The following is a 19,369-nucleotide window of genomic DNA, read 5'->3' as shown; positions in this document are numbered from 1 at the left end:
GAATGCTGTTTCTCAGGGACATCCTCTGAAATGAGCAAATAACCTCTCCGCTGTGTGTCCAGGTGCTCTTCAGGTTGCCGTTTTCATGCAATATATCCACAGGCTCTTTGCCCTTCCTTTTCTTCAGTTGTGGCTCTTATGCCTCTGGGCTCTCCCTGAGTCAAGCCCCCTGACCTTTAGAACTCCAGATTTTAAGCCCCACTGGTTGTTAGAGGTCATGAAATTCAGGCCTTCTGGCTTTCCAAGCCAATTCCTACGGGGATTCATTTTCTCCATGCACTCCCCTGTGTTTTAGTCTGTCTCTCATCCTTCTCCATGACCATGGCACCCTCCTCACTGCAGAGTCCATGATCTCTTTCTCTCTCATACTGTGTCTCTGCACGTCCTACTTTCTTCAATGTGGCCTCTTCTGTCCCTTTAGTTGTGAAGTTTGTTCTGTCAATCTTCAGATCAATCTCTGTGGTATTTAGGATGAGTTGGTAGTTATCTAGTTGTATTTGTGGGATGAGGCAAGCCTAGGATCCTCCTACTCTGCTGCCATCTTCCCTCTCTCCAAATATCTTTCCATATATTTGTGTCATCTTCAAATTCTTTCAGCACTGTCTTATAGTTTTCAGTATACAGGTCTTTTACTTCCTTGATTAAATGTATTTCTAAATATTTTATTTTTTGGTGCAATTTTAAAAGGATTATTTTTATTTTTCTCTGATTTTTGATAAACGTGTAGAAACACCGCAGATTTCTGCATGTTGATTTTCTATCCTGGGACTTTACTGAATTCATTTATTAGCTTTTTCTTTTTGGATGGGGTATTTTGGGTTTTCTATATAAAGTAGAAAGTATTTGTCATCTGCAAATACTGACAATTTTACTTCCTTTCCATTTTGGATGCATTTTTATTTCTTTTTCTTACCTAATTCTTCTGGCTAGGACTTCTAAAACTATGTTGAATAAAAGTAGGAAGTGTGGGCATTCTTGTCTTGTTCCTGGTCTTTGAAGAAAATCTTTCATCTTTTCACCATGGAGTATGATGTTAGCTGTGGGTTTATCATATATGGCCTGAATTATATTTAAATACCTTACCTCCATACTCTCTTTATCATAAATGAATATTGAATTCTATCAAATTCTTTTTCTGCACCTGTGATCATATATGATCATTTAATCTTATAATTTTATTCTTCATTTTGTTAATGTAATGTATCACATTGATTTGCAGATGTTGAACCATTCTTGCGTCCTTGGAATAAATCCCACTTGATCATGGTGCATCATCCTTTTAAGGTATTGTTGGATTTGATTTGCTAATATTTTGTTAAGTATTTTTGCAAGTATATTCACCAGGGACATTGACATGTAATTTACTTTCCTTGGGGTGTCTTTGTCAAATTTTGGCTTTAGGGTAAATGCTGGCTTTGTAAAACAACTTTGGAAATGTTTTCTCTGCAATTTTTTGGAAGATTTTAAGGGTAGGTGTTAAATATTCTTTCAGTGTTTGTTTGAGTTAACCAGTAAAGCCATCTGGTCCCAGACTTTTATGTGTTGGGAGGTTTTTGATTATTGATTCAATCTCCTAACTAGTAATCTGTCTATTCCGAATTTCTAATTCCTTATGATTCAGTCTTGAAAAATTGTATATTTCAAGGAATTTATCTATTTCTTTCAGGTTGTCCAAATTTTTGGTGTATATTAGTAAACATCTCTTATGATACTTTGTGCTTCTGTGGTATCTGTTGTAACTTCTTTCATTTCTGATTTTATTTGAGCCCTCTATCTTTTTATCTTGGTGAGTAGAGCTAAGGGTTTATCAATTTTGTTTATCTTTGAAAAGAAGCAGCTCTTAATTTCATTAATCTTTTCTGTTTTATTTTTAGTCTCTATTTCATTTATTTCCACTTTGATCTTATTATTTCCTTTCTTCTACTGAATTTGAGTTTTGTTTACTACTTTTCTAGCTTATTTAGGTATAGAGTTAGATTGTTTATTTGAGATATTTCTAGTTTCTTGAGATAGGGCTGAATTGTTATGATCTTCCCTCTAGCAACACTTTTGCTGCATTGCATGGATTTTGGTATGTCATATTTCTGTTTTTATTTCTCTCGAGATATTTTTAAACTTTCTTCATTGATTGTTTCAGTGATCCATTGGTTGTTCAGAAGCATGTTGTTTAATCTCCACATTTTTGTGGTTTTTCCAATTTTTTTTCTTGTAATTTATTTCTAGTTTCATACCATTGTGGTCAGAGAATGTGTGTGATACAATTTCAGTCTTCCTGAATTTATTAAGACTTTTTTTACTGGCTTGACATGTTATCTATAATGGAGAATATTCTATGTGCACTTGAAAAGAATGTGTATTTTGCTCTTGGATGGAATTTTCTATATATATATATATATATATATATATTAAGACCATCTGTTCCAATGTGTAATTTAAGGATGATGTTTCCTTATTAATTCTCTCTTTGGATGATCTGTCCATTAATGTAAGTGGGCAGTTAAAATTTTCTATTATTATTACATTGCTGTAAATTTTTCCTTTTAGGTCCATTAGTATTTGTTTTATATATTTTGGTGTTTCTATGTTGTGTGCATATATATATTTATAAATGTTAGGTCCTCTTGTTGAATTGACCCCTTTATTGTTATGTGCCCTTCTTTGTCTATTATTACAGTCTTTCTTTGAAGTCTATTTTGTCTGCTGACTATAGCTACACCAGCTTTCTTTTTATTTGATTTACATGGAATATCTTTATCCATTCCTTCACTTTCAATCTGTGTTGTCCTTACTTTTGAACCGTGGGTCTCATGGGCAGCATATAGACGGGTCTGGTTTTTTGTTTGTTTGTTTGTTTGTTTGTTTGTTTTTTATTCCATTCAACCACTAAGAGTCTTTTTTTTAAGATTTTATTTATGTATTTGTCAGAGAGAGAGAGCACAAGCAAGGGGAGCAGCAGGCTCCCTGCTGAGCAAGGAGCCCAATGTGGGACTCAATCCCAGGACCCTGGGATCATGACCTGAGCCAAAGGCAGATGCTTAACAGACTGAGCCACCCAGTCTGTTAAGGCGCCCCATCAAAGTCTTTTGATTAAAGAGTTTGACCATTTACATTTAAAGTAATTACTGATAGGTATGTACTTATTGACATTTCATTAATTATTTTCTGGATGTTTCTGTAGTTCCTCTGTATTCCTCTCTTCTTTTTCTCTTTCCTTATGGTTAATGGCTTTCTTTGGTGTTATATTTAGAATTCTCTCTCATTTTATTTTGTATATTTACTACAGACTTTTGCTTTGTGGTTACTGTAGGGTTCACATATAACTTCCTATGTATATGATAGTCTGGTTTGAGGTCATAGCAACTTAAGTTTGAACACATTCCAAAACTAAATTTTTTTATCTTTTCTCTCATGTTTTTTTTTTGTTGTTGTTGTTTGTGATGTCACATTTAACATCTTTTTTTTTTTTAAAGATTTTATTTATTGATTTTAGAGAGAGAGAGCAAGCAGGGGGATGAGCAGAGGAAGAGGGTCAAGCAGACTCTAGGCTAAGTGCAGAGCCCAATATGGGGCTCAATCCCACAACCCTGAGACCATGCCTTGAGCTGAAATCAAGAATTGGATGCTCAACCAACTAAGCCACCCAGGCTCCCCTTACATATTTTTATTTTATGCATTATTTAAATAGTTATTGTACTTTCAGTTAATTTTACTATTTTTTTAAATTTTAACTTTCATACTTGTTTTATAAGTGATTGACATGCTACCTTTACTATATAATTACCTTTTCCAGTGAGATTTTTAGTTTTGTATGTATTCTTATTTGTAATTTAGTACCATTTTCTTTCAGTTTAGAAAAGTACCTTTAACATTGCTTGTAAGGCCAGTTTAGTGGTGATAAACTACTTTAGGTTTTGCTTATCTAGAAAGTTCTTGATCTCTCCTTCAATTTGGAATGTTAACCTTGTCAGGTAGATATTTTTGGTTGGAACTTTTTCCTTTTGGCACTTTGAATATGTTGTGCCGTTGTGCCATTCTCTTCTGGATTATAAAGTTTCTGGAGAAAAAAAATTCTGATATTCTTTCAGATTTCCCTTGTATGTAAGAAGTTGTTTTTCTCTTGTTGCTTTTAAGATTCATTCTGTATCTTTAACTTTTACCATTTCAATTATGACATGTCTTGGTGTGGATCTTTTTGGGTTCATTTTTTTGGTACTCTGGGCTTTCTAAACCTGTTTGTTTCATTCCCCGGATTAGGGAAGTTTTCAACAATTATTTCTTCAAATACGTTTTTTGGCTCTTTCTCTCTCTCTCTCTCCCCTTCTAGGACTTTTATAATGCAAATGTTATTCCCTTGACATTGTCACAAATGTCCCTTAAGTTATCTTCTTTTTTCCTGCTCTGAGTGAGTTCTGTTGCTTTGCCTTCCAGCTCATGGATTTGATCTTCAGCTTCATCCACTATCCTGTTGAAGCTCTCTAGTGTATTTTTTCAGTTTAGTTAATGTATTCTTTAGCTCTATAGCTTCTGTTTGGAACTTTCTTACATATCCTATTTTTTTATAAGAATTTCACTGTGTTCTTTCATTATTTTCCCATGTGTAGTAAGCATCTTTATAGCCATTACTTTGAAAGTCTTTATCAAGTAAATTGTTTGTCTCCATTACATTAACATCTTTTTTCCTGATATTTGGTCTTGTTTTTTGCATTTGGAACATATTTCTCTGTCTTCTTATTTTCCCTGACTCTCTGTGTTTGGCTCTACATATTACACAAATCAACTACTTTTCCCAATCTTGAAGGAATGGTCTTGTGTAGGACAAGTCACATGGAGCCCAGAAGCACAATCTCCTCTGACCACCAGAGCTAGGTGCTCAAGAAGTGTCCCTTGGGTTGGTTGTGTGTGCCCATCTGTGGTTGGGCTGTATCTGTGGTGCAGACATGGGTGGGGCTGGCACCCAACCCATCTGTAACATGTGCTTGCACTGTAGCACTGGGGTGAGTGGGGCAAGCTAAGACCCAGCCAGGCTGTGACATGCAGCTGCACTGTGGGGGTGAGCAGTGGAGGCTTATTTTTAAAGTGAGTAACAAAGTAAACTTCTTTAGAGTTTTCCTAATTTATAAGGTCCACTTTCTAAGTATAGAAAAAATTGGTAGAAAATTGAGAAGTATAGAAAAGAATCCTGTTTAGTTGGAGTACCAGAAGAGACTCACTGAGACTCACTCAGACAGAGCAGGAAAAAAGAAGATAACTTAAGGGACATTTGTGACAATGTCAAGGGAATAACATTTGCATTATAAAAGTCCTAGAAGGGGAGAGAGAGAGAGAAAGAGCCAAAAAATAAGACAAGTCCAGCAAAGACAAAACTGACACTAGAGGAGTCTTATATTTAATCATCTGGGATAGCAGTGTTCATTGTTTTGTACCCCTCTCCCTTGCCTCCCTCCAAGTCTGATCTAAGGAAGTGATCTAGTATCTGTCATTAAAATCCAAATATGAGATCCCCATATTTTAGATTAATTGCCTTTTTATTGGGATGTCAAATGTTCCATAGGCAGTTTTTTTTAGAGTAATTATTAAGAGCTACATGGATACATTTTAGGGTAATTACTGAGAGCTAAACAATCTCTTTTATTTACCATTTGCATTTTAGTATTTAAAATCTTAAAAATTAAGGCGTGCCTGGGTGGCTCAGATGGTTAAGCGTCTGCCTTCCGCTCAGGTCATGATCTCCAGGTCCTGGGGATCGAGCCCCGCATCGGGCTCCCTGCTCAGCAGAGAGTTGGCTTCTCCCTCTTCCTCTGCCTCTCCCCACTGCTCCTGCTCTCTCTCTCGCTTTGTATCTCTCTGAAATGAACAAAAAAAATTCTAAAAAAATATTAAAAAAAATAAAATCTTAAAAATTGAATCATTTTTTATCAATATTTCTTATGCACTTTCTAAAGACCTCAGGCATCTGCTGAGAGGCTTCCATAATATGCTTTTGTTCTTCTTTTTTTAAAGGTTTTATTTATTTATTTGAGATAGATAGAGAGAGCACAAGCAGTGGGGAAGGGGCATAGGGATTCCCTGTTGAGCAGGGAGCCCAACATGGGGCTCAATCCCAGGACCCTAAGATCATGACCCAAACCAAAGGCAGTTGCTTAACCAACTGAGCCACCCAGGCACCCCCTTTTTGTACTTCAAAACAAAATAATATAGGGGCACCTGGGTGGCTCAGTCAGTTAAGCATCTGCCTTCAGCTCGGGTCATGATTCTAGGGTTCTGGGATTGTGCCCCATGTCGGGTTCCTGTCTGCTTCCACCTCTCCCTCTGCCCCTCCCACGGCTTGTGTGTGCTCTCTCTCTCTCTTTTTCTCAAATAAATAAGTAAAATTTTTAAAAAAGAAATAAAAGAATGCTATAGATATTGAATATACTGCAGAGAAAATGGCCTCAAGATATAAGTAAAACACAACTATGGGGGAAAAATACTAAGCACCAAGAACAAAAAAACTGATACACTAACTGAGCTGAAAAGCATAGAATGCAAAAACTCCAGGATCTATTACACATGATACAGAAAGTCTGAGTTTGTGTGGGGTACTGATATTCCCCAGGAAAAGATGCCAGTTTTAAGTTCCTGGACTCCATCTTTAAAGGTGGAAGTCTGGCATTCCAAACCTAAGTTGTCTCTATAAGGAAAAGGTCTTATTCTTAAGGAGTTTGGGTCCCAGCCAACAAATTGGAAAGGGTTTGTACTTTCTTTTTTCTTACAGGAAGGCTTTTTGGCAGCCTTTGAAATCACACCACATTAGGTAGCCACCTACACTCAAAATCAAAGCCAACACTGGAGTGAAGCCCTGGAGACTGGTTTAATTTTCCACTCTACTCTTGCTCTTTTTACCAGACCTCATAAAGTTGCTTTACTCCTTCACTTTTGCAGCCTATTAATCCTATGAAGCAGTGGATAGGGCACACTCGCAAAGAAAAAATTGCAAGAAAAGGACTGCAAAAAAGTGAAAACAGCCAGAAGGACCTGGTTATATCAGATCTTACTTTATTTTATATAAACTTGGAAGCTTTTAACTTTCCTTTAAAAAATCCCCACTTTGTCCAAATTCTGATGTCTGGTCTGAAATACCAGATGAACATTCAGAAGAGTGGAAGAAAATCCCCACAGCCATGTCAGCACTGAGAACAGGAAATACATACAATTTTCCCACTGCACCATAACTTGTGATTTTCTCATCACATCTACAAAGTAAAAATATTTGATATATAATATTTAAAATGGAACTTTTAAAAATGGTGACCTATATTTTAAACCTAAAGTTAGGATAGATACACCCAGAGTTGTAAAAGCAGGAGACACTGATAGCTAGATAGTTAGCACTTGAGACCCACGATGAACCACAAGTTAAACAATAGTCAGCAATATGGAGCTGTATTCAAATTGTTTACAAAATAACATAGCATATATGAGACATAAAGGGATCCTCCCATGGTATTAAGCTCTGGCCTAGATGTTCAATAAACTTAGTTGAATATAATTGAGTTCTGACTACATGCAAAATAGCTGGGTACTTTAGTGGTGGAGGTTTATATACACCAATAAAACATGGTCTTTGCTGGTAATGAGCTCACAATTTTGTGGAATGAATAAGAAAATAAAGCATATTTATAATGCAAAGTGCTATGGAAGTTCATAAGTGGGTATGATCATAATCAGGCAGAGGATAACGAAAGCTTTCATGAAGAAGGTAGCATTTTTTTAAAGAGTGGCCTCAGAAGATGGGCAGGATTTCAATAGGTAAAGAGGGGGATATAGCTCTTTAACCAGAGGGAAAATCAAGAACCCAGGGAATGGAGATAGGAAAGCACAAAGAATGCCTGCAAGGACCTAGTTTTGGTATGGAGCTTAAGAAAATGATTAAATTGATATTGATGTTGCCCTTTATAGCTCAAGGAATACTCTCAGATTTGAAGGCTCTCAGATTTATTTCTCTTGAAAGCTTGTTAAAATGTAGCTACCTTGGCTCTATCCTTTGGAAGTTAAGATTTGTTCCATCTGGAAATATTCATTTTTAATATGTACTCCAGTTAGTGCAGAGACCACATTTTGAGAAATAGGGCTTAAGAAAAAGTGAAAGAATAAAAATAGCTTTAAATCATGTGTATAAGAATAAGACACTAAGAGATAGGAGCTGTATAAGAACAAACTAACATTTTTTAATGGATGGTAGGAGCAAGGAAGTGAAGAGTGGCTAAGGTCTTGTTAATGATCAGTACAAATTTTAATAGCATCTGAGGTTGCCAATACCAATTGGTGTGCTTTTGTCTCCAGGATATGAAATGATTACAAACTAGGATATCTGAGGAAAGGCAATGTGACTGGGCATTACTTACTGGTAATGTGAGATTGAGTAATGTACTCCTTGCTGTCTCCTGGTAATTAAGAGAGTACTACTCAGAGTAATAAGGTGTGCTATCTGTTGAAGAGGAAATGGGCTTCAGATCTCAGCAAAGACATTTAGACCCAGCTAAATGAAAGAACTTCCTAGCAAAATGACAATGCTCACAATAACTGCATTGTCTGTCCACACAAAGTTATTTCCCCCCCTTTATGAAGTTGGCTTATGAGGGAATCATAGGAGGTATCAAATATAAGAGAAGTTGGGAGCCTAACTGAATGTGGTATCCAAGCAGAACACCCTTCTTTAAAATAAAAATTCTGATTGAACTTTCAGTAGGGCAGAACTGGTGAATTCCCTAGGAGAATTAGCCAGGCAAAACTTTCTAAAGTATTTTCTTACTGTGCTGTAGTCAGGTCTTTACCTAGTTGCAGTGGCCAGACAGGTTTTCTGGAAAGATTATAAGCTATTTGACTTTGAAGATCTTCAAAAGTGAAAAATAATCCCTGATATGTGTGCTGATCAGAATCAGGAAGAAATTTTTGCTCTCTTCAATCCAATATTTGTGATTACTTATGTGTCATAGTAGTATTATTGCCTCCCACATACATATACACAGCTTATTCAGTCCCACATCATTTGCAGTCACTTGAAGCAGTAAGTCTTGCCTTTTTTGGGCTTACTAAGTATGTACCTAACTAGAACTCTAAAATAAAGTTGGCTTTTGGGTAAGTGGTTGCCTATGACCTATGGTTGCTGGACAGAATTCCACATCCCAAAATGAAGTCTCTACTTGCCACTAATATGTCTTAAATACCTCCATTAAAAATTAGGTCATTTGATGGTTCAATATTTTTTAATGATTCACTCTCTTTTATTAAAATATAGAAACACATGTTGATGGGTAAAAGTCTAGCATCTTCATAGATAGTAGTAACTTGTTCAGAGGAAGTCTCAGTAAAGTAACACAAAAAGTTATCCCTGGTGTCCATTTGAATCACATTTTTCCTGGATGAGCAACCAAAGACATAATATTTTTGGAAAATACTCTTGAACCATATCATGAGTGAAATTTAGTAAAGCTTCAGGTTTAGATAAACATAAATATTCATAAATGAAAATAATAACTTCTCATGAGAACTCCATATAAAATAGTTTCTGACCTGTAGATTGCCGGGAATCAGGCCAGATTTAGTCCATTAGTTTCATTTTTTTCCTCTTTTTTTTTTTTTCCCAAAAGGAAGTAAGTAAAATTAAGGAAGAATAGTCTCCTGAAAGCAAAAAATACTTTGATCAAGGAGTCTGGCATGTTTCTTCAAATAAATATCTCATTCAAACTGGAGTCTGTTTCAGTGCCTGTTATAATATGGATTCTTTCCTGAGAAAGGAAAATCTCATAAAATAGTGGCATACTCTGAAAAAAACCGCCTCCTTCATTTTTTTTGTCTTCATTACTCTTAGATAATGGGAAATTTATATTCATTATAGAACAGCTAAGTAGGTTTTTTTTTTTTCCATGTTGGAAAGCCTTTCAGTCATCCCAAGCGACTTTTCCTACTAGAAAATAATGTTTTTTAAACAAAGGGAAAATATAGTCAGCTCTCCCAGAAGAAGCCAGAGGAATTGTAAGGGAGATACTCTATTCAGGAGCATTTCAAGGTCATAGACTAGGATATACATATGAAAATGCACTTAAATGTGGCCAATGACAGAATAACCAACAGGAAAATTATAGACTTTGGAAGGGTTACTTTGATTTCACTTCACTTAAGCAAATATATTCTTAATATTTTAGTTATTTCCCTTTATTTATGTTTATGGAGTACACTGTAGTTCGCCTACAAACACACTTTTTTTTTTTAATATTGTGTGGCAATTACCATTCTGCCTCACTAGAAAATAAGGTCCAAGAAGACAAAGATCATGTGCCTTTTTCCACCAAGAGTGGTGTATGGCAAATGGTAGATGTTGAATAAATATTTGGATGAACCATCACATTCCAAACATGGCTCTAGGTGCTCCAGGGGATATAAAGGTGTTTAAGCCCCAACCCCTGACTTCAAGGAATTTCTGGGCTTGTTGTGGTAGGGTGGAATAGGCAGGGGAACAGAGGCATAAATAAGACACAGATACAAATTACTAACTAAAAAGCAGAGAAAGTTAAATACTTTAAGAGAGATATAAATGAGGATTTGAAAAGGGGGTTAGCATAACAGTGCCGAGTTAATCACAAAAGTTTCCATGAAGACAAGGATATTTGACAAAAGCCTTTAAATAGGTAGGACTGATATGCAAAAAGACAATATTCCAGGATGAGTAGCATAATATGCAGATGTTTGTGAAAAAAAACAAAAATGTCAGTTTGAACAGTAAGGAGCTCAGTTTGGCTGGAGTAGTGATCAAGGCAGGGAAGTAATGGGAGACAAAACTAAAGGTAGAAGGCACTGTATTTAAGGAAGCCATTGATTACAAGACTATGCACTTTGTGATTTGATGGGTAATAGGGAGCCATTAATTCTCTTTAAAAAGTTCATCTCAGAAAAAAAAGAATCTGGTGGCGTTATACACAATAGAGTAGGACAAGATATGGGATGGGGAGACAAATTCAGTAATAAAGGCCTGAACTAGAGTAAAAACAATGCAAATTTCAAAAATGGGATTGTTGTGAGAAATAATGCCATTGCAGAAAATAGTATTGGTTATAATAACTCATGTTTATTATGTACCAGACACTATGCTAAATAGATTACATACAGCAGCTCAATTAATTCTCACACTGATTCTGTAGGTTACTTACTATGATTTTTCTCATTTTACCAATGAAAAAATGAGGGCTCAGAGAGGTTTAGTGATATACCCAGGGTCACAGAGCTATTAACTGAAAGAGCAAGAATTTAAACCCAGGTCATTCTAACTTCTAAACATACATTATTTCCCTCATAGTATGCTGTCTCCCCCTTAGAAACTTGTTTGGAAGTGGAGGACAATTAGCAAAGAGTCAATGTCTCCGAGACTTCGAGACAACCTGGGAAAATATTGATGAACTTAATAGCAATAAGGAAGTCTAGAGCAGAATCAGGTTTGAGGTTTTGAGAGATGATAATTTTTGTTTGAGAATGTTGATCTTTATAGTCAAATATTTTTTATTTACTGGAACTATTTAATTCAACAAATACTGAGCACTTACTTTGTGTCTTGCACAGTCTTTGGTTCTAGTATACAGCAAATGGACAAAACATACAAGAATTCCTGTCCTTGGACTTTACAGTCCAGTAGGGAAAATATATAAAAATAAAATAAGTAAATATATAAAACAAAATAAATAAGTAAAAAAAAACATAAACATAAAGTATGTTAATTATGATTGAAAATGGATAAAATAAAATACTGAAGGAGATGGGGAATGTTGGAGGAGAGGTGCAGTTTTAAATAGAAAGATCAGGAGAAGCCTCATGAAAGGTAACATTGAGGTAAAGATCTGAAGGAGGTGAGTGAATGAAACAAGTGAATAACTGGGCTAAAGCATTTCAGGCACAGGGAACTGCCAATTCAAAGGCTTCAAGGCAGGAGTGTACCTGGTCCATTCCCCTAACAGCAAGAATGGGAGCCCAACACGGGGCTTGATCTCACAACCCTGAGATCAGACCTGAGCTGAAACCAAGAGTTGGAAGCTTAACTGACTACGCCATTCAGGCACCCCAAAGATGTAGGTCATTGTAAAGAACTTTGATCTTCCTCTAAATGAGAGGAAAAGTTATTAGGATGTTTTTATCAAAGACATGACATAATCTAACAAGATAAGACCTTTTTTAAAGATTTTATTTGACAGAGAGAGAGAGACGGCTAGAGAGGGAACACAAGCAGGGGGAGTGGGAGAGGGAGAAGCAGACTCCTCGCTGAGCAGAGAGCCCGACATGGGGCTCAATCCCAATACCCTGGGATCATGACCTAAGCTGAAGGCAGACACATAACGACTGAGCCACCCAAGATAAGACATATTTTGAATAAATATTAAAGATATTAAAGATAACTTCATGTTCATGTGTTGAATTTAGAGGTGATAATGAAACATTCAGGAGAAGAGTTCTTATATATAGTTGGAAAGAGAGCTACAACTCAAATGAAATATAGATTTAAGAGTCATTGCCCATGATAGGGAAGATGGATGTACACTAGAGGTTGACTGGATGTATATTTGTATAAACTTCTAATGTCTATTCAGTGACAATAGAAGACAGTGACTTCTGTATAAATAGTTAAAAGGAGATTGAAAACCCAGGGCTTTTGATTGTTTGGTCTGCCACCCGATTTTGCCTGTCACTTATCCAAAATCACTACCTGTGCAAATATTATAAAGATGTATTTCAGTTTGAGAACTAAACAATCTCTAATTTTAATCACTTTCAATATTGATGTTATTCTTTACAGCTATGCTTCCTTGTATTTTATAATGCCATCTCTCTACTTTGTCCTTACCTAAGAAATCTCAAGTATTTAACCTCTTCAATCAGTTCATATCATTCATCAGGCCTTTTAGTTAAAATGAACACCATATCTTTGAACAAAACATGCTATTTTTCTTACCAAGCAATTGAGGCAAAGTAATAACAAAACAATTCCTTCAGGGGCTGAATCAAGCACACTTTAAAGCCCATAGATTTGATAATATAAAGCAGAATGTTTCATAATTCCTATTTCATTTTTGTTCTTCCCACATATCTTTTTTTAAATTTTTTATTGTTATGTTAATCACTATACATTACATCATTAGTTTTTGATGTAGTGTTCCATGATTCATTGTTTGTGCATAACACCCAATGCTCCATGCAGAACATGCCTTCTTTAATACCCATCACAAGGCTAACCCATCCTCCCACCCCCCTCCCCTCTAGAACCCTCAGTTTGTTTTTCAGAGTCCATCGTCTTCCCACATAACTTTAAAGTCAATTAAATCCTCCCAAATTTCAGCAGCCTTAAGGCAACTATCCAAGTCCCTAAGCTAAAATTTGTTTACCTCAGACCAAAGGTCATGGATCCAGCTGAGTCAACTATCTTGGAATTTTGATTCTCTCTAGTGGTACTCTGGTCTGTTATCTTGGATAATTGAAAGGTGACTAAATGACCCATGTAAATGAAGTATTTAAAGAGAGGTTGGTTTCCCACTTATTTTCAGACATCTGAGAAGGATTTTGACCAAGTCAGTGGCCCCTATAATGATGGTTCAAGGAGAAATGCTCAGTCAACTATATCTGAATCATGTGGGAAATTTTTAAAAATATGAATTTGAGGCCTTATATACTGAATCAGAATCTCTGGAGGAGACACCAGGAAACTTACAGAAAGCTGAATTTTTAACTCCATCAGATGAGTCTGAAATGTGGTTTGTGAATCAGTGGTCTAAATCAGAACCTCTCAAATGTTAATATGCATAAAAATCACCTGTGGCTCTTGTTAAACTACAGAGTGATTCAGCAGGTCCTAAGTGGGGCCTGAGAGTCTTGGCATTTCTAACAAGCTCTCAAATAAAGTTGGTTCATAGTCACAGACTATATTACCTTTCAGGTTACTTCTAGCTATACTTTCCTGTGATTCTAAAGTAACTTATAGAAATTGGCTTGTCACCTTCACTTACATCAGAATTTTCCTTCAAATGAACAGATTTTTGTACACATAGGCTTTATGGTTTTTTGCAAGAAGTGCCAGACAATAATTGAATTATTTGTTTTTTCACTTGCAGCTCTGCCTTTGTTTCCCACTTTTTAGCTTTCAACACATAAATGAAAAAGTCTCAGAAAGCTGATCTATCCAAGTTAATCACCTCTGAAGTACTGCGGACTCACTGAGTACTAAAGCAAACCTTTCTTCTATGTGAGACAATCATAAGAAAAAACAGCCTGTCAAACACCTGTAAAGAGATGGCTATCATCATATGGAAATTTGAAGAGCTGCTATGTGGCACATTCATGATTCAAATGGGAAAGAATCAACTGTCATGATGTCCCAGAAGGCCTTATAACAGTAAACAAAAGGGAAAAATTATAACAGCTTGTTATCTGTGCTTGTACACTAGACTTCAGTGTAATTACTATAAAAAAATCCAAGGTGAATATGCCAATAGTTCTTTGAAAAGCCCCAAAATTATATGTAGAGGCTCAGACCAATGCAGTAAAAAGGAGTTTATTTTATACTCACTCTCTCCAATCCACCGATATTAGGTCTTTTAGAAAGAGTGGCAATTAATTGTGAATTTATGTTTTGAACTACCATTTGGTGAAAACAGTTGCTCTGGAAGGAAACATGCCTGCTAATGATACATGTGCTGGGCCAGATGGATATAAGACAGATTTTCGATATTTTATCTATGCAGTGACATATACTGTAATTCTTGTACCAGGTCTCATAGGAAACATATTAGCCTTATGGGTATTTTATGGCTATATGAAAGAAACCAAACGGGCTGTGATATTCATGATAAACTTAGCCATTGCTGACTTACTACAAGTTCTCTCCCTGCCACTGAGGATCTTTTACTACTTGAATTATGACTGGCCATTTGGGCCTGGCCTCTGCATGTTCTGTTTCTACCTGAAGTATGTCAACATGTATGCAAGCATCTACTTCTTGGTCTGCATAAGTGTGCGACGATTTTGCTTTCTCATGTACCCCTTTCGCTTCCATGACTGCAAACAGAAATATGACCTATACATCAGCATTGCTGGCTGGTTGATCATCTGCCTTGCCTGTCTGCTCTTCCCTCTCCTCAGAACCAGTGACGACACTTCAGGCAACAGAACCAAATGCTTTGTGGATCTTCCTACCAGGAATGTCAATCTGGCCCACTCTGTTGCCATGATGACCATTGGCGAGTTGATTGGGTTTGTCACTCCTCTTCTGATTGTCCTATATTGTACCTGGAAGACAGTTTTATCACTGCATGATAAATATCCTGTGGCCCAGGATCTTGGGGAGAAAAAGAAAGCCTTGAAGATGATTCTAACCTGTGCAGGAGTATTCCTAATTTGCTTTGCACCTTATCATTTCAGTTTTCCTTTAGATTTCCTGGTCAAGTCCAACAAAATTCAGAGCTGCCTAGCCAGAAGGGTGATTCTAATATTTCATTCTGTTGCCCTCTGTCTTGCTAGTCTGAATTCCTGTCTTGACCCAGTCATATACTACTTCACCACTAATGAGTTCAGAAGACGACTTTCAAGACAAGATAGCATCCAACTCCATGCAAAATCATTTGTAAGCAACCATACCACTTCTACTCTGACAACTGAATTATGCTAATTTAAAACAAAACCTGAATGTGGTCTGAAAATGCAAGCCACTGGAAAGTAATTACAGGAAGCACTCACAGCTTTTCATTTATGCTCTATCTTACCTATATGAGGAATTCGCATCTTTATAACAGAACCTGTTTAAAGCATTGTATTCCACCATCACTGTTGTTGACATGTCCATGTAATAATTTCTTATTAAGTCAGGATTTAAATTGTAAAACTTCAGTGACATTCTATATATATGCACTCAATTAGAGTCATCAGTTTTATGTGAACCTAAGACACAGAGACTATTAGCTTGGATTCATCATAAGCACTTAGTTTTGCTGCAATGGACACTGAGTCTCTGTATTTAGAGGCAATGTAGTTGTCTATCTATACTAGTAATCACAGTTTATATTCAAATACCATATTTTGAGTGTATTTTAACTAGGATGGACAATATGATATTCTGTGAAAACAAAGTGGGATAAACATGGGACCATTTTCATCTCCCATGTGTGATTATACTTTAGGGTTTGAAGACTCAAATAACTATTTTCTTCATTTAAGTGTCAATATGAAACATCATCTGTCACACTTATTCATAAAATGAAAATCTGAACTCAGGCCTCTGGTATGTTTAAAGTAAGAACAAGAAACAAATTCACATACAGTAAGCTCTATGATTATATAAGATGTCATATTGAATCCACCCAGGTCAGATAGCTCTCCAAAGTGCATACACTGTGACCTAAATTGCCTCTATAGGTCCAGAAGACGGCAGATAAGTGACAATCACAGTTCCGGTTCTCTTAAACTATTTCTAAAGAATACCTATTGAAATGTATGGACTTACCTAATAGAGGGAGTTACCACCATGCTTCTAAAGTAACATTGAATATCTCTGACAGGTTACTGCACTTTTTGAGCCTATGAAAGAAGTAGTGCACTAATTAATTACTAAGCTTAGGCCAGAACAAAAAAATAAATGGATGGGTACACCTCTTAAAAGCTTCACCACGTTGTATTTCTTAATTTAAGAGGTGACTATCAAGCCACCTTCATGAACTGAAGGCAGCCAGACATGTGGACCCTAGAGTCTTCAGAATTTTTTCTGGTCCAGCTTCACCTCAGTCATACCATTGTGAATCCTGCACAGCCTACCTCCCAGCAGCTAAGGAAGGAGATTCTTTCACCTTTTTTGAAAAAAAAAAAAAAAAACTGCAAAAGATTAATTTTGGCAGCATTGGACTCCCCTTACAGTTATTTGCCTGTTATCTGTTTGGTATTAGTATGCAGGTAGCAGACCCAAGATATGAGTCATAATTAAATCAGAGGTCTAAAATATTATGGTACTTTGAAACATGTTTTAGCAAAAAGCTCTAATTTAAAATGATGGTCTACTTAAAAATCTGTGTGCTATATAATAAAGACACATGCTGCTTCTCATCTGGAAGGAATGTGGAAATCAACCAAGGGCTCCACCATATTTTTATAAGAAAGGAGTTGTTTTAGGGACACAGTTATGATACTAAATGATTGGGGGGGAACTGATAAATCAAAATTAATTCTAATATCTGAGAGGAATGGAAAATTTTCTAATGTTTTCTCTAGACAAGTATTGATTTTGTTTGTACTTTGTTATTAAAATAACACCCTATTAGAAAACGGACTTTGTGCTGCTAGCAATAGTGTTTATCTCCTTATTGTTCATTGTAAGTTACATATTTTGATGTGTTATATGAGTTCTAAATGAGTGTTAAATTGTGTTTTAAAAAGAATAACTGTAACTATGTCTGGTCTGTTTGCTTTAAAGTGATTTGTGTTTGAATATAATTTAGCATTGTAATGGGATCAGAAGTAATAATTTTGTGGGTACTTATATTTGTCTATACTATATTTGTTTACTATTTTTTAGATTAGCATGGATTATACTTTTTAGGGTCATTTTGTTTTAATGACAGCATGGATTACACTTTTAGGGTCATTTTGATTTAATTTTATTAGCATATTAATGTTACTTTAAACATATCTATTTTTTTCTAAAAAGGAGAGGAAATATTTCCAGGACATTAATGACTTTCTTAGAGGAATGTTTGAGGGGGTTAGAGCCCATTTATTAGGTGGTCCAGAAGCCCTTGCAGATCATTTACATCACTGGAGGAAGGACAAGTGTTCTGTATTGTTATGCTGTGTAGCTTCACTTCTCCCCAGGTCTGCCCATCTAAGTTTGTATTAAGTGTTGTAATTTACTTCATTTACCCCTCTTCCCCATCGATATGTTTTTCCTTCTGTCCTATTCGCTTGTTCTTTTAGTCAGTAATCTGATCAATTTATTCATACTAAGGTGCTAGTGACATGCTCAGGGTTATCTGAATTCAAGTTTTAGGAATAAACCATAATTCAAAGTGTTAATACCTTACTTTTAATGGAAGGATGAAAGACACTGAAGAAAACTGGAGGGGAAGATTTTTTTAAGAAAGTGGATTTTACAGCAGTGTCTTTCAAATTACATATAGTGAGTGATCACCTACTTTGCTTACCATAATTCTAAGAAATATATCCACTATCTATACATCAATCATCTATCTATCTATCTAATCACAATATGTCAGCTTCTCACATCTCTGCTTGTTTCCTTTTTCTTTTTGATTTTTCCCCTTCCAACTCTGGACTTTATTTCCAGGAGAAAAGCATTGCTTTTAGGAGTAGGAGGGATGTGCTACTGTAGCTGCCATCTGGACAGCAGTCTCCTCTCTGAGCTTCTCTTTTCCTTGGAAAATCTTCTTTTTGAATCTCCCATTTATCACTCTCTGGGTTCAATGAAACCAAGGTGCAAAAAATAAGCACCCTCAACTCTAGTAATATACAATTCAAGATAAATAAACTCACATTTCCTATATAAAGTTTTTTTGAGTTCTGATTCCAAAACATACACATAATTATTCCAAAAACAGAGATTTTGAATATGGGGTGATTTCCATGTTATTATTATTGTCATTATTGTTATTGTTATTATTATTATTATTATTATTATATTCAAATGGTTTTTATGTTTTCAGTGTCATTCAGGTAAGCAGCTAATTCTATTAACCCTTAATTCCATACAAAAGGAACCATCTGCCCTAGGAACAACAGATCAAGCTACCTTGATCTGAAAGAGTACATAAGTGGAACTTTTGTGCAACTTCATTTTTATATCATCTTTCTGTTTTTGCTTCCAAGACACTGAAAATGTTACACTTGGAATTTACTTACATCTGTAACTTATAATTTGTATTTTAATAATAAAGATGGTCTCTGTAATTACATATTTTCTGCTTCCTGAAATCAAGGTATATTTAATGACTTTTTCAGAAAATGATACACTTGAGTATTTTTTTCAGTATTCACACACACATATATAAGTCCCATGAGGCTTCACTCTCCCTTTCTCTCCCTGGAGAGGTGCATTCTATTCTCAAATAGAAAGATGAGGAACTTTCCCCATCTTACTCCACCCCCTGCCATCCACTTCTCCCACAGATAAACTCTTTACTATCCAGACCCTACTAAGATTATTCCTCACACTCACTTGTTGACCAAGTTTATTTGAATGACAATATCCTGTATTTTCTAGAATATAGTTTATGGGCAGAAAAGATTAAGTGACAGAGGGAATGTTTTCTCTTTAGTCTTAAGGGTTGTTAAGACCTGATAGTCTGATTTGTTTTGT

At 35.8% G+C, this 19,369-nt stretch overlaps 1 protein-coding gene across 8 annotated transcripts in view; it reads left to right on the top strand.

Annotated features, from left to right (window-relative positions):
• The window catches only part of GPR174 (G protein-coupled receptor 174), a 68,948-nt gene extending 49,983 nt beyond the window's left edge, over nt 1–18,965 (top strand). For 6 of the 8 annotated variants that reach the window (XM_078065274.1, XM_078065273.1, XM_078065275.1 and 3 more), the window contains 2 exons: nt 1,220–1,284; nt 14,127–18,965. In XM_078065274.1, coding sequence (XP_077921400.1) covers nt 14,687–15,679 — 993 coding nt within the window. In that variant the 5' untranslated portion in view covers nt 1,220–1,284; nt 14,127–14,686 and the 3' untranslated portion in view covers nt 15,680–18,965. The remainder of the gene's footprint in view (nt 1–1,219; nt 1,285–14,126) is intronic. The other 2 variants (XM_078065278.1, XM_078065277.1) reach the window with 1 other exon arrangement.
• The last annotated feature ends 404 nt before the right edge of the window (nt 18,966–19,369 follow it).

Source organism: Halichoerus grypus, chromosome X (assembly GCF_964656455.1).
Source record: "Halichoerus grypus chromosome X, mHalGry1.hap1.1, whole genome shotgun sequence".
Classification (NCBI taxonomy): domain Eukaryota; kingdom Metazoa; phylum Chordata; class Mammalia; order Carnivora; family Phocidae; genus Halichoerus; species Halichoerus grypus.
Note: the sequence above shows the minus strand (reverse complement) of the source record. Positions and strands in the feature narration are given on the sequence as shown.